We start from the raw sequence: 22,485 nt of genomic DNA, 5'->3' as shown, positions 1-22,485 counted from the left end.
ATCAAGTGAATGTGTGAGTGTTTTAAGACTCACGTAGATCATCCAGGCTGCGTAACGCTCTTTGAGGTTAAACAGCACAGCGGGCTCGTGCAGGAAGGTGAACATCGCCATGTCCTCAATTTTATCAAACTTTGGTGGGTTCTGAGGATGAACATCGGCCTCCTTCACAGTTACTGTCTGTGGGAACATCAGTTTTTTGACAGTGAAAACAGTGTCTGCATTTTGATTTATCCATGTAAATACAATTCATCTGTTAATTCGTTCATTTAAAATAGTTAATTTAATCATCCAGTCCTTATTCTAAACACATCACTGAGCTCATTACAGCTGGTCTTTTAAAGTAGAGAAATGTCTTTAATTGAAATCTTGAACTTACCGTTCCCTTCGAAGTTTCACAGGTGATTTTATCATCATCTCGACTAATAATAGATGCTTTAAGATATTCCTCTGCAGTATCAGGAACGAAACATTCTTTCTTCATGTCAAAGGGGCGAGTTTGGGCCTCCAGACGCTCTATGTCCGACTTCCTGAGGTACGAAGCAGCAGCTCCAAACTCTGCCATCTGGGCATCCCCCATCTTTCACTCTGCTCACAAGTGCATGCACACAAATTACTATAAGAGATATTATATATAGGAGCCTATTTGGATGCTTAAGACACATAAAAATTATAGAAAAAATAGAAACATAAAAAAATAATGTTCTGTTTGAAATGCCAAAATTAGATCTAGTGTAGAAGTCAGTATTGTGTTTGTTTGTAGTTTGAGGAACATGTTTTGATAGTTAATGTGATTCTGTACACCTGTGTGAAGAGAGAAATGACTTTTATAAGTGTGTCCTAAAAATGTGGGACCATTGTATATGGTAATGTGTGTTTGTAGGACTAATAATTTGATATCTCATATGAGATTAGTCTGTTGCAGTCAGTGATGTTGCATTGAGTGTTTTTAGGGTCACTTACCTTTGTACTTCACCTCTCCAGATACTGATGGTTTACTGTCCTAGGGACACACTATAAAACAAAAATCACAATATAAAACTGAATTAATTATTTAACATCAAACATTTATCTCCTGTCTGTCACATTATAGTCAATAATGAGCAAAAGTGCATCCTAAACAACATCCTTCTGTGCCTGATAGGTAATATACACCAAAGGAATTGCTAATGAGACCAGGCTTTCATAAAGTCAGAGGTCTCTGACGGCTTACCGTTTGATGATACAATAGAAAACCTGTCTGAAGCCATTGACTCTCCACCCCTTTTTATAATGTTAGAGGCCCTCTAAATATGGTTGCAGGAATTTTCTGAAGCATGTGTCTCAGTTTGGTTAGGATACGGATGGTCTGGGTGTCTGCTGGAGGCAGAGGCACGTTTATTTTGTACAGGGTGTAATTCATGCCAGTAAGGAACAATATACTTTGTCATGATATGTACTTTCATTCAACTCACTTACCTTTTAAATGCAATGTCTGTCAAGTAAGTTTTTTGTAAGGTATGTGAATTCAGGAGATTTTGGCTGCTGGCACAAATGGTGGAATGTGAAATACACTGAAAAGTTTCTGCTCACTAGCAAAAAAAAATTTTTTCTTGTCTTGTTTTCCATTACAAATATCTAAACATTTCTAAAACAAGATACATTTACTTGAGACGCATAATGAAATTAGATTTTAAGTTTTGTTTTCTGAAAAATGTATCAAAATAATTTTTTTTGCATAAAATAATAATTTAAAAAAGTATCTGCCAATGGGGCAAAGTATTACTTTTCTTACCCCATACCACTTTTTTTTCTTGTTTTAAGGAAAAACTAACAACATTTTGATGCTTTTTTCAGAAAACAGACTTTCAGTCAGCTTCTCAAGTAAATGTATCTTGATTCAAGAATGTTTAGATATTTGCACTGGACAACAAAACAAAAATACTAAGTTAGAAAATCATTTTTGCATTATTTTACTATTGCACTTATGATCAAACTGCTAATGTGAATTCTTTGGATTAAAAAAAGAGAATGGTTTTTACATCAGTTAGCAGGTGTTCGCTCAAAAAAGAATGCATCTCATTGTTTGTATCAACTGATCTGTACCTTGCTCAAGGACAAGCCAAGTGTCATTTCACTCTGTCCATCATAGATGCTTTTTATCCGCTCGAGCGCCCGCAGCTGAATCTGTAAGGGCAAGGTCAGTTTCCAGCTGGCGCGATCGCTTCACTCAGGCCTCATCGCTGACACGCCATTGTTCCTTTGCCTTCACACTTGAGGACAAAGATAACCTGTGAAATTCTTGCTGGGTGCTTCTAAATTGATTGAGAAGAACAGCTTGCGTACCAGCATCCATATATGTAAGTCTACAGCAGGCCGATGTCACTGCCTGAATAAATTAATGTATACATAACATCTCCTCAATGTGAACTTAATATTCATCATATCTTTTGACAGGAACAATGTCTAATTTGTCCAGTTTGGCAGACAATTCCTAGCTTTTTTTTTAAATATCAGCTGCATCAGAGTTACTAGAACATAAGTCATTCAACTAGACACAATCAACCAACAATGCTGGTGCATTATTTTCACACTGAATTTTTGAGCGTTTAGTTGCACAAATGTTGACCGCTGAGTTCAGATATGAAGACCTAAATGTGTAAAGCCTCTGCATAAAGTGCATCTTCATTCAGATTTCACTATACATTGAACACCTTTGTTCACTCTTAATTGCTTAAATGGATAGTTCAACCAAAAATAAAAATTCTATTACCACTTACCCTCATGTTATTTCAACCTGTATGCATTTTGTCTATCTGTAGAAAACGAAAGAACATATTTAGAAGAACAACACTGGACTTTCATTGTATGGACAAAAACAATGAAACATTTTTAAAATGTTTAAAGAGAAAAAAGTACGTCAAGTTTGAACCATACGAGGGTGAGTTAATGCTGGAAGAATTAGGGCTGTGCAAATAATCGAATGCGATTTTCATGCGTATCTCGTCAGTAAAGCCGGTTCTGTGATTAGTAGTAAATCTCCAGCACGTGCATTCAGATGGAGCGGCATTTACTACACAGAGCCGTAGTTCACTGACAATCTACGCAAAATCGCATTAAAAATCGCAGGCGATTCATTGCCGATTATGAACGCGATTTTGCGTAGCTTGTCAGTGAACTACGGCTCTGTGTAGTAAATGCCGCTCCATCTGAATGCACGTGCTGGAGATTTACTACTAATCACAGAACCGGCTTTACTGACGAGATACGCATGAAAATCGCATTCGATTATTTGCACAGCCCTAGGAAGAATCGTCATTTTTGGGTAAACAATCAACTGAATTGGAGGTACTGATATTTTAATGCCCTCACTTTCATGCTAATGGCGTTACTTTTCATTTAAAATGTATGTATGTATTTATTTATTTTTTTATCTAAAACTACTGAACTCTATAATCAGCTCTTTAAAGATAGATATGTATGCAACAGCTACGTGCACAACGCACCATGAGCTTGCATTGTCTGCACTGAAACATATGGAGGTCTGTGGCAGACTGTCAGTCATCCTCTTACCACTGTCTTTTTTGTTCCATATTGTTTCCTTCCCATTGTCCTTGAGTACAAAGATAACCCTGTGAAATTCCTACTGAGCAACTGATGAGGGGCATTGAAAACATAAAGCGGATGCCTCGTTTGCAAAGGTCTCCAAGCGCATAAATAAACGTCAAGTGCTACACGTTGGCTCCCTTGCGAGCCATATACGTACTACTTGAGTTACATGGCCAACTGAGGCAAAACGATGCCGGTCACAAGACAAGTGTTTATTATTAACCGACGTGCAGCATTGTATTGTGAGTTAAAGCTGAAAGACAAGCAGAAGAAATGGTCATTGTTATCTTGGCCTAAGCATTTGTTCGGTTTGCATAATGAAAAATTGGTAGCACTTTATTTTACAGTCCTGTTCCTCATGTACTTGTTATAGTAAATTACAGTAACTTAGTAATAACTAGGTCCTAACCCTAACCCATGTAGTTACTTTATATTATCCAGTACTTCCTTAGGTAAGTACACTTTAAGTACAGTTTAGTACATGTACTGTAAAATAAAGTGCAACCAAAAAATGAGTTCATTAAGCAAATGAACAAAGCTCAATTCATATAAAATACAATGTTCATCTGTTTTTCTCATTATGCACCTGTTACTGGATGTCTGAAGGGGTCAACTGGCTGTTGAGACCATTTGTTAACCAAAAGGATGAAAGGTGAAAGTTTAAGATGCTGCTAGATTTCTTTTAAATCAAAAGGGTCTTGTGAGATGTCAAGCCAGCAGTTACTCTCTCCTGACTTATGGCAATCTATCTTAATATATCTCAAGCACATTCGGCTGTGGTTTAAGGTTGCAGGATGGGTTGGTTCCTCTGTGAACCTCTGAGGAGCTCCTCCCTATATTCAGACTCCACCTCCAGCACTGTTCCTCACCTTCAACACCGAGGTTTACCCGTATACACTGCTGTGTTTAGGCATTCAGCGTTCAGCCTGGCATGCAGCGGCTCTTCATCAAGGATCCTTTGTTTAATTTAGAAGTTTACTTTTGGAATTGTTGAATATATTAATTGTTTCATTTGTTTTGCAGGTCTGAAGTTTTATGCACTTGAAAGAAATGAGGACACGATGCAGGTGAGACAGATGAAATAAAGAAATTCTGTAGTATTATCATTAAAACCTTTTTTTTGTTATTTTTTATCATGGCCATTTACTGTAGATGTTTTGAGCTTTATCTGACAATGATTTTTCCTGTTCTTTTAGAATGAAGGTTTTTAGAGGACACACTTTTGTCCGTGAGAGATGCACTCTTCATATTATACAGTGTACAAACAGGGGAAGACACCATGACTCTGCAGCGGTCTACCAAAGATTTATGATTCCAAAGATTCATTTATGCTTGAAAGATTAAATAATGTGGTAGGTGCTTTTTTTTTCTTCTAGAAGAAAATATAGCAAATGTTAAGTGTGTTTTGTAAGCAAATGTACATAATGTCAATCAGGTAAAGTAACATTTGTCATAAATTATGCAAGTAACTTTTCTAATCAAAATGAAATGCATGACATTTTATTATAAAAGCTTGCCAGTTTAACCACCATACAACCAGAATTCATCATATGCATTGAATTGGTAAAGTAGTGCAAATTTCATGCACTGCAAACATTCAGTTTCTTAATTGGTAAATTTTTCAATTTGAATTTCAGGAAAAAAGATGATCAAAAAAGTGTATAAATTATATTTACATTCGTTTAATGTTATTTAGATTTTAGCGATGGCCAGTTGTTCGGATTTACTTTGATTCTATGGATTTCTGTGCAGTCATTGTATTTTTCCATAAAGTTAAACTTAAATAGAGTTGGCCACCAATAATCTCTGGTACTCATGTCGCATCAAATTGCATATTGCAATTGAAAATGCATCTGATCAATGGGTAAATCAAAATTAATTTGGAATAATTTATCAAATGAATGACTAATGCAAAATCAATTCATGTAAATGTATACATATGTACGTGATTTACTCTAAATAGCATGCATGTTCCTCTGAATAGGAAAGTACCTGCCAAATATTAAATAACGCACAGACCACAGGAAAGGTTTCATTTGCACACTTTATTCTACAGAACTACAGGTAATGAAGTCAAGAAGCACGGAGTCAAGCCAAACAAGCGTTTCAGAAAAATGCAAGTGAGAGCTTCACTCTTCATCATGCCCTTTCTGTGAGAGGAAGAGAGAAGAGAAAGACAGATGATTGGAAGGTATATTTGTTATTGTTTTAGTTTTTGCAATAAATCAAATCTTAGATTCAAGCTGCACTCAAGCAGACACATAAAAACCAAAATGCTTTAGGTCTGAAAGATAAACACTTCACAAAACGGTCTCTACTTTGAATGGTGCAAGGGTTAAACATTGTCCATTTCTCCACTGAGCCTTCTTACATTCTAAGATAGTAAGTACACAAAATACTGCATAAAACTAAGATAACTTACCTTAGATCCTGTTTCACGGCTCTTGGCTCTCAGCTTGTTGACCTGAGATTCAGCAATATCAGCCCTCTCCTCTGCCTCATGCAGCAGCTTACGGAAAACAATATACAGAACAGTATATATATATACAGTACAGTAAAGGGATGACCCAGAAATTAACTTACCGCCTCTTCAGCAGCTCTCTTGTAGGACTTGACCTTCAGCTGAAGTTTGTCCACCAGATCCTGAAGACGTGCCAGTTTCTTACGGTCCTCCTCAGTCTGTTAATAGACTTGATTATTTTTGGTCTGTGTGGTCTGAGGATGGGGATATCATATTGAATAGAGAAAGTGACCTGGTAGGTGAGCTCCTTGATGCGTCTCTCATATTTACGAACTCCTTTCACAGACTCGCTCGCCTTTCTCTGTTCCAGCTCCACCTCATTTTCCAGCTCTCTCACCTAAGAGTTGTGTAAGATATTTAGCTTATCAAACATAATAAGTATGCTAATTACAGAAGAAGAAAGAATACACTTTCCGAAAACATCAGCAGCTTACCCTGGCTTCCAGTTTCTGGACCTGCTTCTTGCCTCCCTTCATGGCGATCTGCTCAGCTTCATCCAGACGGTGCTGCAGGTCCTTGATGGTCTGCTCCATGTTCTTCTTCATGCGCTCCAGATGAGCGCTGGTGTCCTGCTCCTTCTTCAGCTCTTCTGCCATCATGGCAGCATCAGTGATGGCCTTCTTGGCTTTTTCCTCAGCATTCCTGCACTCCTGCACTGCCTCCTCAACCTCAGTCTGAAGCTGAGTATTATCTCCCTCCAGCTTCTTCTTCTGATTCAGCAAGCTGGTGTTCTAAACATAGACATTATTGACATTCATATAGTCTCTAGATGATATTATGTACTAAGAGAGGGTTTAAAGGTTTGGTTAGCGTGAAGATGTGGCCAGATGTGTCATACCTGAGAATGCAGGAGCTGAACTCTCTCACTGACGTCCAGCAGTTCAGCTCAGCCAGTTTCCTTCCTCTCTCAGTCTGTTCCACCAGGGATCTCAGCTCATCCAGTTCAGCCTGCAGCAGATTGTTGCGTCTGCGTCTTTGAGATCATCATTACCACGCAGAGCGTCATCCAGCTGCAGTTGGGCATCCTGCAAAGGACAAATTTTACATATGAATAGACTGCAGAACTTTATAAGATTTCATTTTGCTTTACAAATTGTTGGTAAAGCATACCGTGAGACGTGCTTGCACATGTTCTGCACAATCCTCTTCACTGATATCCTTTGCGTCTCAATCGGGCTCAAATTGATAAGCAATATAGACGACGCCATTATTTACAATACAACTGGAGCACATGCCGCTGAGGTGAGGGGCGGGACGTTTAGACATGCACCAGAGGCGGTTTAGCCAATCACAACACACTGGACTAGGTAACCAATCAGAGCCCATTGCGTATTTCTGAGGGAGGGGCTTCATAAAAGCAGGAAATGATAATCCTGTTTCTCAGAGAAGGGACAGAGCGGTGAAGAATAAAGGTAAATTATGTGAAAAATTATGTTTTTTTTTTTTTTTAAACGAAGCATGAACACATGTTAGACTGCACCCCATAAACACAATCAAGCCTAGAAAAAAACCAGTCAACCACCCCCTTAAAGGCCGAGATCAGGGATCTTGGGCTTAAAAAGGTTGGTGACCACCGGTCTAGTGTATAACTGGAAAAACTAGACCTGGTACATCTACACATAACAATTTATCTCCGCTTCCTCCAGAGCTGCTTGAATTTGTAGCTTTTTCCTGCTCCAGCTGCTTACAAATTTTCTCTAGTTCATGAATGTTCTTTCCACTCTCACCAATTTGTTCAGTGAGATAAGCAATCTCCTCTGTTTATTACTTTTTACTTTTAGTCATTTAGCAGATGCTTTTATCCAAAGCGACTTACAAATGGACACACTTTCCTGTTTATCCCAACAAATGGCCAAGCAAAGCGCACGACACTGACAAGGTACGCGATACAGTACGAGACCAAACGCCATTTCAGCACGTCTCCACAGACGTCTCCACATTATTAGGGAAAGTAATAATGGTTATTGCACAAAATCAAACGAAATATTCAAATTTTGTGATATTTATTTGAATACTAAATCAAGGGCACCTTGGAGGTTCTTGTTTTCTCTCTTCATGGTCTCCAGGTGGTCCAGTGACTCCTCATGAGAGTTCTTCAGTTTGAACAGTTCAGTGCTCAGAGATCTGGCCTCCTTCTGGGAGCTTTCCAGCTCACTCTGAGACTCCTCATATTTCTGCTTCCATTCAGCTAGGACCTGTTTGATAGTTTCAGAGACTTTGATTAGCTATCATTGGACTTTGATGAACATAAAGATTATATATCTATTTAATTCACCTTGTCAAAGTATCTTTGCTTCTTGTCCAGAGCAGCGGCAGCAGCATTGGATCTCTCCACATCCACCATGAGATCTTCAATCTCATTCTGCAGCCTGTGTTTGGTCTTCTCCAGTGAGGAGCATTTAGCATTGACAGCTTCCACAGCTTCTTCTGCATCTTGCAGACGCTGAGCCAGCTTCTTCCTTCATGAAGAAACAGAGTCAGTCAGATGTTTGTATGGTATGCTACATGGAAATACCAAATATTTTCTGTTCTTACTTAGCATCCTCCAGCTCCTCAGTCCTCTGAATGGCATCAGTTTCATACTTGGTTCTCCACTGAGCCACCTCAGAGTTTGCCTTGGACAGACTCCGCTGCAGCTCAGCTTTGGCTTCTTGCTCCTCCTCATACTGCTCCCTCAGCAGATCAGAGTCGTGACGAGCAGACTGAACTGCATGGGCCAGGGCATTCTTAGCCTACAAGATATTCAAAATTAATGTTTTTTGTTATGGAGAATGGCCCAAAGCTGTAGCATAAGGCTCTAGTCTCTTTGAGGAGTGTGGGTTTGAATCGCACTGCTCCTAGAAGAGCTTATTGAGTGACAAAGCATTTCAGTGATTAAGGTGAATGAATGCTGCACTGTGTTACTCTAAACTTGTGGGTTCAAGTGACAACCTTGGTTGTTTCTGGACTTTGGATTCATCAGAGGCTTAATTTCTAGTGGTGTAGATCAATGGTTAAACATCTGAGTTAATAAGCTTAAAAAGTTTGAACACCTTAATGAGAGAACTGAATCACGGTTTTAAGCGAAGCACTAGACCCAAGGCTGTCCTTGTACCATGGCATTCTGTTCTATTCTATAACATTGAATTTGAAGTTGTAGTTGCAATACCTTGACTTCCTCCTCTAGCTGTCTCTTGAGGTCTTCAATCTGCTGAGTGTAGGACTGCTTGCCTCCTGTTAGCTGAGACACCAGGGAGTCTTTCTCCTCTAGCTGTCTAGAAAGCTCCCCTGGGTCGTAGTATAACCATTACATTACAGAAAGCAGTTATTACAAACGCTCCCCTACAACCAATCCTCTCTTTTATAAAGCCACTATCCATCTAAATAAGGGATTTGGCACACTGTTATGCCAAACTGCTACTGTGTTTGGTTCAGCTGACGTAGGGAGGGATAAGCATAGTTTTTCATACACACCAGTCATTCCACCACTGCCAACAACATCCCATAATGGAAAATAATTACAGGGAGACAATCAAAATCACCAAAGACGATGCTTTCACCGTTAAGCCGTTTGTATTCAAAATGTGCTAAAATCATTAAGCATGATTTTTTTCCCCCAACGGGCAATCTGAATCTCACAGCATTATTAGCTTGTGTTGCATCATAAATATGTATAAATGTACATATAATTTTGAAGTATATAAAGTATACGTTTTATAAGTATATGTTTTTGACCTTAAAGTAGCTTTGTAACTGCCTAATAGAAGTCTAATAGAATAATCAGACAGGTAAGTAATCCTAATAAAGTAACAGTTGAGATTCAACCATGGTGTTTGCGTTTTCATTTTCTCCGAATACATCAACAAAGCACTATTTCCCATATCGAAAAGACATTCAGATTACATTCATATAACTTTTGACAGGTATGCAACAAAAAGCGGGGGAATGTAAAATCACATCCAAATTTGGCTATTTATGGAATAATTTTGCCAGGCACATGCAACTACTAAGGACAACAGAAGTTTGAAATGTCACAGTGAACAACCATCTGTCATACAATGGGTTCAGATGGGTTGAAGGTCAATGAGCGACAGATGAAATGATTCCTTGCCTCATTGGCACAGGATCATCTCCTCATTTGTCCTTGGGTACAAAGATAACCCTGTGAAATTCCTGGAAAGTGACGCCCATTGATTGAGAATCACAGGTTGGGCCACAGACAGTAGCACTTCCATTTATGCAACGCTGTGGAACGTTTCACTGAAAGACAAATATAAAGAAAGGAAGAGTGATGGACCACTTTGGTGTATTGCAGTGGTGAAACTAAAGCGGTGATGGCCTTGCTGTGATATCTTGTGCATGCATCCACCATCACAAGACAAGCGAGACATGAGGTTCAACCAGTGTGACGACAAAGAGGGACTATAATAAGATGTCCCGCCAAGTGAAGACAACTAGGCAGCAAAAGTCAGATGTTAACAAGGTGCAAGTCTTCAACAAGTGAGATCGTTTTCATTGCGCATACATTCATCACATCTACAACCAAACCCTCAGAGACTCGAAATCTCCCGGCAAGAATCTCATAAGGACGATTAGTGGATTGATCTACAGGATTTACAGTACGAGAGAGGACGCAAGCAGCCAGCTGTCTGAGAATCATAATGGTAATTCAATAGAGCTACGATGCTAAATTAGTCACTGCTGTCTCTAGGAGACTACATTTGATATTGTCTAATGTTATACTGAAATACATTCGTATTTAGGGTTCCCATGCAATTCAACCAACGAAGAGCCAAAAATGCACAAACCAGCAAATACTGATAGACCAGAGGTACAACAGAACATTCAACACCAATGTCCAAATGCATTCAGCTTTAGACTTCCAAAGAACATATTCACTTCTAATCACTGTGATTTTACCAGATTTTATTTGTAATTAGACTTGGTTAAAGATTTATTAATAATTACAGCATTGTTTAGTAAGTGTTGCGCAATCATCAGATTTATTACTATTATTCAAGTAGTAGTAGTATTAATAATTTAAATTATTACTAACAATTTAGAACTATTAAGTGCATTTTAATTTCATTTACAAGAGAAAGCTACATAACTCGTGTTTCCAATGTTCCTTATTTCAATAATCAGACTGAAAATGCAATAGGCAAAGACAAAATAGAGAGAAAGACACACAAAATAAATCCTGACAGTGTTAACATCCTTCCCGCTGCTGTCATACTCTTCAGCAGGTAAGTAACAAAGAAATAAGGGACGCTATGAGCAGTGCGATTTCAATCAGCCTCATTAAAGGAATATTACAGGTTTATTGCAACTTAAGCTGTCAAATTACTCCACAAAATTGTCCCTCAGATCAGTGTGCACAGTAAAGCACTTACAATGGATGATGCACTAGAGGTTTTAAAAGCAGAGATATGAAGGATGCATTTTTTTACAGCACAAATTCCGTTATTTTGTTATGTTTTGACTAATCCATCTGCAACAAATGTTATCACCTGATTGTGCAACAGTCAACAATAAAATCTGGAGTAACTGACAACACGTCCCAGCTTCTGCACATACAACTTAAGTTGCATTCCTATAATACTCCTTTAACAAAGAGTGACGTAACATACAATAATAAGTGTTTCTAGTATCATGCCTCAGTCCAATCAGAGTGCACATAAATAATCCTCAGCGCTTCTCGCCCGATGCATCGATCAGTCCTGCAGCGATCCTCTAGGCGCGCCATTCTTAGCAGCAATGAGTTAAAGTACTAAGAGAACCAATTCCAGCCTCCTTCCATCTGGAGTGAGAACTTAAGCCTGTTTTGAAAGGGATAAATATGTTTCAAAACGACCTCTGTCATTTTGAGCCGTTATCTCATATTGGTCTAATATATTACTAATAAGTCACCGAATGCTACATGGGTCAGACAATGTTTAATTAAAAATGTATGCCCTTGTTTATGCCACTGTGCACTGACAAGCGTTTGCGTACTCCGTGGACGCGCTTCGGTACCCTTCACCCCTCACACTTCATGACGGAGTCCATGTGCCACGACTCCACCGACACGTGTTAGGAATGACTACAAATACAGGATTATTAGGACGGGACTCCGAGGTCAGTCCCTCAGTATTTGTGGTTGAAGAGTGAAGGCTAGGTCTCTGGGTTAGGCGTAGCCAGAAGAGGAACGTTATCCCTACGTCTTCGGCCCAGCGGAGGACGGCGGTACTGTTCTCCATCCGCCAGCGTCTGTGGAAGGGGTTTGCGTTTGCTCTCCGGGAGAAGCAGGATGGAGAGGACCGCCAGCAGGGCCAGAGACGAGTAGACCACATGGTGCAGAAAGTAGCCGTAGTGATTACGCAGATTCATGAGAGGAGAACTGAGGCGGCCCACACAGCCCAAAGCCATGACCGCTCCCACACCACTTCCTCTGTGGACACAAGAATAGAACATTAAAACCACCACTTTCATAGTGTGCTTCTACGAAATCTTCTGTCTAAATGGAAATATTACCCAACTATTGGTTGAAGAAAAGTGGAAGCATGATGGAGCTTTTGAAGTTGCCTTCACGTGATATTTGAGTTATTGTAAATATGTGACCCTGGACCACAAAACCAGTCTTAAGTGTAAATTTTTCAAGGAAGAGATTAGGATAGGACAGTATTTGGCCGAGATACAACTATTTGAAAATCTGGAATCTGAGGGTGCAAAAAAATCTAAATATTGAGAAAATCATCTTTAAAGTTGTCCAAATGAAGTTCTTAGCAATGCATATTACTAATCAAAAATTAAGTTTTTATATATTTACAGTAGGAAATTTACAAAATATCTTCATGGAACATGATCTTTACTTAACATCCTAATGATTTTTGGCTATTGCTACAAATATACCCCAGCGACTTAAGACTGCTTTTGTGCTGCAGGGTCACATATTAGTTTCCAAGTTGGCCTCTCAAGTTGGGAAAACTCAGATAATCTTGATACCTGAGTTTCAGAGTTTAGCAAGCCATAAACTTTGGCGAAGATATCTATTGCTGTACTGATTGTTAAGTTTTATAAATTTTTTCCCCATATCTACATTGCTTTATTTTTCCCTTACAGTATATGTATGTTCATAAATAACCATTTGAAGAATACTGGGTAACACTTTACTTAACCCTTTATAATGCATTATACATAAAGGTTTTATTATAAGTATTCATTATGTGCATTGGAGTACATTATATCTTGTCGTAAATAATTGTAACCAAATTTGAAATGCACATTGTAACAAATGTATGTGTTATAATGTATTAACTGTGGTTACAATTATTCATGAGATTGTACAGTGCATTATAATGAGCATTACAAGGCATAATTAATGCATTAAAACTACTTTTATAATACATTATACATAAAGGCTTTAAGTAAAGTGTTCCCGAATATTGTATTTATTTTACACTGTGAAAACAACATTTATTTGACCGAAATTCCAATGTTTACATGGTTGTCAACAGATGGGATGCTACATTTTATTCAAAACCCATGGGATATTCACTATGCATCTTCAATGCATTTTGACTTTAATAAGATTTCTCCAAGAAACAGGCAAAAATGCGCCTGGTTTCCTCCATGATTTCGATTTTGTTCCAACAACAAAGAACTTCAACTTGATAAACACATAATTACAACTTCAGAAGTAGGACTCGGTATTTCCAATAACAAGTGAAGGCAGCATGAGTGGCATCTCCCAACATTACAAATAAGCATTATAATTACACGGTCACACTTTAGTTTGGGGACCAATTCTCACTATTAACTAACTATTCACTACAACGTCTGCCTAAATAAACTCCTAATTTGCTGCTTATTAATAGTAAAGTAGTTGTTAAGTTTGGGTATGGAGTAAGATTAAGGGATCTAAAATATGGAAGAATAAGGCATTAATATGTGCTTTATAAGTACTAATAAACAGCCAATATGCATGCTAATGAGCAACTACATAATAGTGAGAATTGGTCCCTAAAGTGTTCCCAATTAAATATTATAACATTGACAACAACATTACAGGCATTCACTGCTTTTGTGCTCCAGGGTCACATTTATGCATCTGGCAAATGCTTTTATCCAGTGCATTCAGGATTTACATTTTATTACTTCATACATTCCCTAGGAATCAAACCCATGACCTTGCCGTTTGTTAGGGTCAAGCTCTGCCGGCTACAGTACGTGAAAACTCTTAATAAGTGAACAACTGGTGCAAACTCTTCCCTCGGTTTCCTCCCAGGAGAAACACTCTTGGCGGGAAGCCAGAACAACACAGAAGTGATGCATAAATTACATCCCAAACCGGCTCTCGGGAGTCCAGCAGGGATCGTGCTGTTTTCTTGACTCTCTCGTTGTCCACACATTACATGCATTCTGCTGCTTCAAGAGCTAAAATAAGCGTGAGGTTATGACGGTGCGCTAGTAACCAGCCCCGCGGGAGCGTGTGTTTACCTGATGATGGTGGGCATGACTTCAGCGGTGAACAGAATGGAGAGGGAGGCGGCCGCTTGGGACGAGAACAGGCCCATTATAGAGAACACAGTCATGGCTGACTCACTCAGATCTGCAGGGACACATTCATCTCAACGTTAGACTTTATCGAGCAAAATGCCTGAAAGAATTAACTGGACAATGTTTGAAACTTGTATTGCTAGCACTTCTCGTGTTGTTGCATCCTTATGCTATGCTATATGATTGATAACTTGTTGTATTCCTCGTTTTAAGCGTTTGCTCAAAGAATGCACAAATCTTGCAAAACCTGCCAAGAATATGTCCAGATCACATTCAACTTTCAAAAAAAAAAAAATTTAAAAAAAAAAAAATCGTGATTAATCGCATCCAAAATAAAAGTTTTTGTTTACATATGTGTGTGTGTACCGTGTATATGTATTATGTATATATAAATACAAACACATGCATGTACATATTTAAGAAAAATAGGTTACATTTATATATGATATAATTTATATGAATTTAAATATATACACGTAAATATTTTCAAAATATATGCTGTGTGTGTGTCTTCATATATACATAATAAATATACACAGTACACACACATATATTATGTAAACAAAAACTTTTATTTTGGATGTGATTAATCACGATTAATCTTTTGATAGCACATATATATATATATATATATATTAGCATAAAAGAGTATTTTTAGACTTTGTTTGCACTGTGAAATTATTTTAAACAATTAAATGCATTTATAATTAACAATAAAGAACATTTTTCACAACATCTAAGCAAATACTAACTGATGGGAATGTAAAAAAAAATATTTAAACTGTTAAATAGAATTGTAAGTATTCTATGTACTATGTATTACTATGGGATAGTAGTATTTGTTTTAAATGTATGCAGTTTATTATAATTATTTTTTTTTAAATCATTGTATCCTGGATGATTTGTATAAATGTATTACTGTGATGAAAGGGATTTGTTTATTTTAAAATTTAAATATATAGAAAATGATAAAAAACACCTTACTTTGTTTTACTTTTAGGGTAAAATATCACCAAAACATCCTGAGCAAAAAACACTTACAGTCCATGAGTCCGAGCAGGATTAGGGAGGCCAGTCCGGTCAAGGTCATGGCTAGAAGAAGAATTCCACGACGACCAAACCTGTCCACCGTTGCCCAGAGCAACAGCCAGGCTCCGCCCCCTGCACATACAGACAGCAGGTACGTCCAATAGAAACTGGGGGTGAATCCTCTGACGGAATGACTTACGAAGTGAATCCCAGCACACACAGGTTTTTCCAGATGTTTCTGCTATGAAGCAGCTCTGGGAAAGACAGATGAGGACGTCTAGGAGACGAGGACGACTCCGTGTCCAACATGAGAGATGAACCTGAACACAAGAATACACTTCAAGATACGATAAGACCAGCCACCTAACAATCAAACAAGACAGGAATATAGGAATAAACACAAAAATACATGTAAATGTTTAAATAAACCTGGCAATATTTAAATAAAGATATAAATGCTTGTGGGAATAAATAAATATGTGACCCTGGATTTTAGTTTCAGTTTTAGTTAACTCTAATAACCCTGATATATATATATTTATATAAATAATTCATTTAATAATAACTCCATCAAATATAAAGCCATCAAATATTTTTTGTTTCATTTAAGTAAACATTGGTTTAAAAGGGACAATTAAATTTTTTTGATTTGTATTTCCATGTTAATCTCTGTGAAGCTGCTTTGACTCAATCTGCTTTGTATAAAGTGTTACAGACACTAAGGTGACTTGACTATCTGCCTCAAACTTTCTAACAGGTGCACCTCTAATAATGATTTATCAAGTATACAAACCAAAAACCACATGATCAATAGGTGTCATTCATCATGGACTAACCCATAGCACAGGAACAAGGACAGAGGAGCTGCTCCGGTTCCTAACAGGCCCCTCCAGGAGCCGCAGCCGAGGGCCACAGCCAGCAGCAGGAGCTCGCCCGCAAACACAGTCAGACCGGACATCATCGTCGCCAGCAGCCGCAGCGATGGGTCACACAGTTCCACACCTACAGACAAACAGCTTTAAAAGTCACTAACAGAATGCATTTGTTTTATATTCATCAAGTATACAAACCAAAAACCACATGATCAATAGGTGTCATTCATCATGGACTAACCCATAGCACAGGAACAAGGACAGAGGAGCTGCTCCGGTTCCTAACAGGCCCCTCCAGGAGCCGCAGCCGAGGGCCACAGCCAGCAGCAGGAGCTCGCCCGCAAACACAGTTAGACCGGACATCATCGTCGCCAGCAGCCGCAGCGACGGGTCACACAGTTCCACACCTACAGACAAACAGCTTTAAAAGTCACTAACAGAATGCATTTGAGTGTTTCATATTCTGGTTAAGGACAGTGATATGTGACCCTGGAGCAGAAAACCAGTCATAAGGGTCAATGTTTCAAAATTGAGATTTATGCATCATCTGAAAGCTGAATCTGAGGGTGCAAAAAAATCTAAATATTGAGAAAATCATCTTTAAAGTTGTCCAAATGAAGTTCTTAGCAATGCATATTACTAATCAAAAATTAAGTTTTGATATATTTACGGTAGGAAATTTACAAAATATCTTCATGGAACATCATCTTTACTTAATATCCTAATGATTTTTGGCATAAAAGAAAAATCTATCATTTTGACCCATACAATGTATTGTTGGCTATTGCTACAAATATCCCCCAGCGACTTAAGACTGGTTTTGTGCTCCAGGGTCACATTTGTGTAATTCTATAGTTCTAGATCCACTGTCAAAGGATTCTGTGGATGCTTAAAATATCAACTACACTGCAATATGTGAAGTTCTTCCTCAGTATTTTTGGGCTGTTTTCCAGTACAATTATCTCAACATTTTTAAATCAAGGTACATTAACTTAAGAAGTAATTTTGAAAAAAGTTATCAAAATTAAGGCAAGACACCCAGATGTATAGGGTAAAAAAATGTAACTAATAGAACTAATATACTTACATTATTGATTGCATGATTACATTAAAAAAAACTAAAAATTTCTGAAATGTTTAAATATGCAAATGAACGATTATATAAAGCAAATACACTATTTTGCATAGATTTTAAAGTCAGTTTCATCATTTTTCTTTGATTTTTTTTACATTAGAGCTAGAGTTTTTACAAGAGAGGATTTGGGATTTCTTTTTTGTATCACTCCATAAATCACAAAATACTGTCAGCAGACAGAAAAAAACAAAACATTTTCAAGGTTTTAGGAATAAAATGTATAAGGTCAGGCAGATGAACAAACCCTCTATAAAAACTTAAAGGGGTCATATGATGCGATTTCAATTTTTCCTTTCTCTGTGGAGTGTTACAAGCTCTTGGTGCATAAAGAAGATCTGTAAAGTTGCAAAGACTAAAGTCTCAAATCCAAAGAGATATTCTTTATAAAAGTTGGATATTTTTCTTACAAAAACGCATTGATTCGCTACAGGAGGCCTTTGTTCACCCCCCGGAGCTGTGTGAGACACTATTTTTTATGGATGGGCGCTTTTTATTTCGCTTCTTTTGGACTGATGCATGCAACACCCGCTGAGTGCCATGAAACAGCTTGAAAGATCAAAGACAATTTTTAATATAACTCCGACTGGATTCGTCTGAAAGAAGAAAGTCATATACACCTAGGATGACTTGAGGGTGTGTAATTTATGGGCTGATTTTCATTTTTGGGTGAACTAACCCTTTAAAGTGAGAAAAGCAATTGCCAATGGGGTAGAAAAATAAACTTGTTTCTTTTTGAATTAAGTAAATTTTTCTTAATCCGTTGGCATATTTTTTTTAATTATTAATATTATTTTAAGCATCAAGTCACTTCATAAGGATACTTTTTTTCAGAAAATAAGACTTTGCATCTCAAGTAAATGTATTGGTAACACTTTATTTTGATGGTCCCTTTTAAACATTCTGTTGACAATAAGTAACGCTGCATCTACATGTCAACTAACTCTTATTAGAGTATTAGTAGACTGTTTGCTCAATATCTGATAACTCTTTATTGTGATGGTCTCCCAACAGACATTCTACTGACTATAAGTAACTTTGCAAGAACATGTCAACTTAATCTAACCCTAACCCTACCAGTCTACTAATACTCTAACATTCTAGTAAGAAATAGTAGATATGTAGGTGCAACGTTACAATATGTGACCCTGGAGCACAAAACCAGTCTTAAGTCGCTGGGGTATACAGTATATCTGTACACAAGTGTGCAGTTTAAAAATGTACAAATTTTGAATTCTATGTATAAATATGTGAATTGACACTTAAGACTGGTTTTGTGGTCCAGGGTCACAAATATCTGATCTTGCAAGATGTGCTCCCTTTACACAGAGTGCGTGTGATCGGGACATTTTGAGCGATTAAGAAATCCCGGCCGGACGCATTTTTTTTTTTAGGTCCAAAAAGAGGACATGTCCGGGGAAAAGAGGATGTATGGTCATCCTATGTCAACTTGTTCTAACCCTACCAGTCTACTAATACTCTACTAACACTCTAATAAGAAATAGTAGATATGTATGTGCAATGTTACTTATAGTCAACAGAATGTGTTAAAGTGACCATCAAAATAAAGTGAAACCAATGTATCTTGATTTAAGAATGTTTAGATATTTGTACTGTAAACAAAACAAAAATGCTGAGTAAGATCATTTCTTGCAGCGTAACATCACGACAAACAAGCTTTGATGTTTATGACTTGTGTTTGACTTACGTGTGACGTACAGCGTGAGGAAGACGCCGGCGCTCGCCGCGGCCAGACAGAAGCGCATGGTGATGAAGACGGGCGGTGAGGGCGACACACACACCAGCACCCCAAACACCACCGCCAGCATCAGAGACACCAGCAGAGACTTCTGCCTGCCCAGTCTGAACACACACGACAACCCAATAAACACTGGAACGACGGAACGAACAACAAACCCAAGAGACGGTTTCTCACCGGTCAGCCGTGTAGCCCAAACCCAGACAGCCTGTCAGCGTCCCCAGAATGAAGCACACCTCCTCGACTGGAACCAGCCAGTACCGCGAACACACCAGATCCCACTGGGGACAACAGGAAGTCAGGACACAACAGACAGGAAGTCAGTTGTTGTTTGGTAGCAGTGGCATGCAAACATAATTGGTGATTTTAAAAGACTTCCTGTTCATGAGAAAGAACGCTGTGAACTCTGAAGACTCGTGAGTTCGTGTTTTCTTCCATGCAAACAAGTTATGTCAGAACTTTAATATCGGGCATTGTTACGGTTAACTAAAACTGAAACTATTAAAATGCTGAAATAAATCTGAAATAAAATATAAATCTTAATCTTAAACAAAAACTATAAATGTAAGCTAAATGAAGACAGTTGAAGTATTAAAATGGCTAAAACTGAAATAATAAAAATAAAAACTATTAAAAATATTAATATTTGATTTGTACAAAGTTCGAAGCACATTCCAAAATTGCTAAAACTTAAATTCAAAATGTTTTAATGTCAAAATGTATATTCAAATATATAAACTAAAATATAAATACTACATTAAAAACTTTGCTTTGACAACTAAATGAAATAAGTTTATGTTTAAGCACTAAAATGACAATCTAAAACTGAAATATTAGAGCTATAGCTATATAGAAATATACAAGTTTATTCAAAACTTTGAAACGGAAATAAATCTAAAACTAAATTAAATATAAATATTAGTTTAAACGCTTAGAAATGTAGAAATGTTGCTTTCGCAGCTAAATGAAATAAATTAGTTTAAGTACTAAAAATACTAAAACTGAAATAACTATACATAGACAGATATATAGAAATACATAGAGCCTATATAGAAATATATATTTAAAAACTACTAAAAATGACAAGAGCACATAAAGAACTAGATTAAAAAAGTTCGCTGGGGTATATTTGTAGCAATAGCCAAAAATACATTGCATGGGTCAAAATTATCGTTTTCTTTTATGCCAAAAATCATTAGGATATTAAGTAAAGATCATGTTCCATGAAGATATTTTGTAAATGTCCTACCGTAAATATATCAAAACTTAATTTTTGATTAGTAATATGCATTGCTAAGAACTTCATTTGGACAACTTTTAAGATGATTTTCTCAATATTTTGATTTTTTTTGCACCCTCAGATTCTAGATTTTCAAATAGTTGTATCTCGACCAAATATTGTCCTATCCTAACAAACCATACATCAATGGAAAGCTAATTTATGTATAAATCTCAATTTCAAAAAATTGCCCTTACGACTGGTTTTGTGGTCCAGGGTCACATATAAATATGTCTGTTATGATGGACAATATATAGTTATGGAGTTATGGAAGTTTTAATTGTTCAGGCTGAAGATAGCCTCATATGCTTTAACATTAAGATTTGTACTCATGGAAATTACTAAAGTAGTCAACCCTGTTCATTAGAAGGGATTGTCCCAATACTTATTATATAGTGTACATATTAGTTCAACAGTGTCGGCCCACCTCTGTGACGATATTATTGGTCAGGCCTTCGGTGACGTTGTAGTCGTATCCAGCATCACAGTCCTTCACACACGACTGCGTGCCGTTGACGAACATGTGCTTGCACTGGGGCAGATCTCCGTCTCTTTTCTCCGTCCTCACGAAGGCGTTGGTCACCTGAGGAGCGGGCGAGGGTCGCGGGAGACGACAGCAGAAGGGCGGGGACAGGGTCAGGAGCGGGTCGGAGGACAGCAGGAACGCCAGGAAGAGGTTGGGCAGAATGGAGAGAGCGATGAGGAGCCGCTGCTTCTTACGGCCCAGAGCCAGAATCATGACCTCTCCGGTGGGCGGCAGAGCGGGCTGCAGGGGGAGCGAGGACGGGGCGGGAGAGGAGAGCGTGGGGGAGGACGGGAGCGAGGGAGGGGGAGGAGGACATGGGGACGGGGAGGCCAGCAGGGACGGGGGTGACGTCATGGTTTGGACAGAAGCTGCGCCACAGAGACCAGAGCCTTACAGAGACGCTGCTGCTGCGGACGCAGGTGAAGAGAGAGAGAGAGAAAGATAGACGGCTGTCTGTGTCTCTCACTCTCTCTCTTCCTCTGCTCACCCTGAGACAGACGAGCAGAAATAACCTGCAGAAGACAAGCATACATCAAATCAGATAGACAGACAGATAGATAGCAGATAGACAGACAGACAGATAGATAGCAGATAGACAGATAGCCAGATAGATAGACAGATAGATAACAGACAGACAGACAGATAGATAGATAGATAGCAGACACAGACAGATATAGATAGATAGCAGATAGACAGACAGACAGACAGATAGATAGCAGATAGATAGACAGACAGACAGACAGCCAGATAGATAGACAGATAGATAACAGACAGACAGACAGATAGATAGACAGATAGATAGCAGACAGACAGACAGACAGCAGACAGACAGACAGACAGATAGATAGATAACAGACAGACAGACAGACAGACAGCCAGATAGACAGATAGATAACAGACAGACAGACAGATAGATAGATAGATAGCAGACACAGACAGATATAGATAGATAGCAGATAGACAGACAGACAGACAGATAGATAGATAACAGACAGATAGATAGACAGACAGCCAGATAGATAGACAGATAGATAACAGACAGACAGACAGATAGATAGATAGATAGCAGACACAGACAGATATAGATAGATAGCAGATAGACAGACAGACAGACAGATAGATAGATAGATAGAAAGACAGATAGACAGATAGATAGATAGATAACACAGACAGACAGACAGACAACAGATAGATAGATAGATAGACAAACAGACAGACAGACAGATATAGATAGATAGATAGATAGACAGACAGACAGACAGACA

General features: G+C 38.1%; 1 protein-coding gene and 2 pseudogenes across 1 annotated transcript in view; all 3 read right to left on the bottom strand.

The window, feature by feature from the left end:
* LOC107713376 (myosin-7-like) overlaps positions 1-594 on the bottom strand; it is a 35,256-nt pseudogene extending 34,662 nt beyond the window's left edge.
* A 5,120-nt stretch (positions 595-5,714) lies between these two features.
* On the bottom strand, positions 5,715-10,745 carry LOC107713367 (myosin-6-like; annotated as a pseudogene).
* Positions 10,746-10,967: 222 nt separating this feature from the next.
* The window catches only part of slc22a17 (solute carrier family 22 member 17), a 13,700-nt gene continuing 2,182 nt past the window's right edge, over positions 10,968-22,485 (bottom strand). Inside the window, 9 exon segments of the mRNA XM_016518848.1 lie at positions 10,968-12,515; positions 14,564-14,675; positions 15,665-15,850; positions 15,853-15,972; positions 16,538-16,654; positions 16,749-16,931; positions 19,365-19,519; positions 19,593-19,696; positions 21,122-21,732. Of these exon segments, the coding sequence (XP_016374334.1) occupies positions 12,239-12,515; positions 14,564-14,675; positions 15,665-15,850; positions 15,853-15,972; positions 16,538-16,654; positions 16,749-16,931; positions 19,365-19,519; positions 19,593-19,696; positions 21,122-21,574 (1,707 nt within the window). The 5' untranslated portion in view covers positions 21,575-21,732 and the 3' untranslated portion in view covers positions 10,968-12,238.

Source organism: Sinocyclocheilus rhinocerous, unplaced genomic scaffold, assembly GCF_001515625.1.
Source record: "Sinocyclocheilus rhinocerous isolate Xijiao unplaced genomic scaffold, SAMN03320098_v1.1 scaffold1575, whole genome shotgun sequence".
NCBI classification, from domain to species: domain Eukaryota; kingdom Metazoa; phylum Chordata; class Actinopteri; order Cypriniformes; family Cyprinidae; genus Sinocyclocheilus; species Sinocyclocheilus rhinocerous.
The sequence above is the reverse complement of the archived record's forward strand: the minus strand, read 5'-3'. Positions and strand labels throughout refer to the sequence as shown.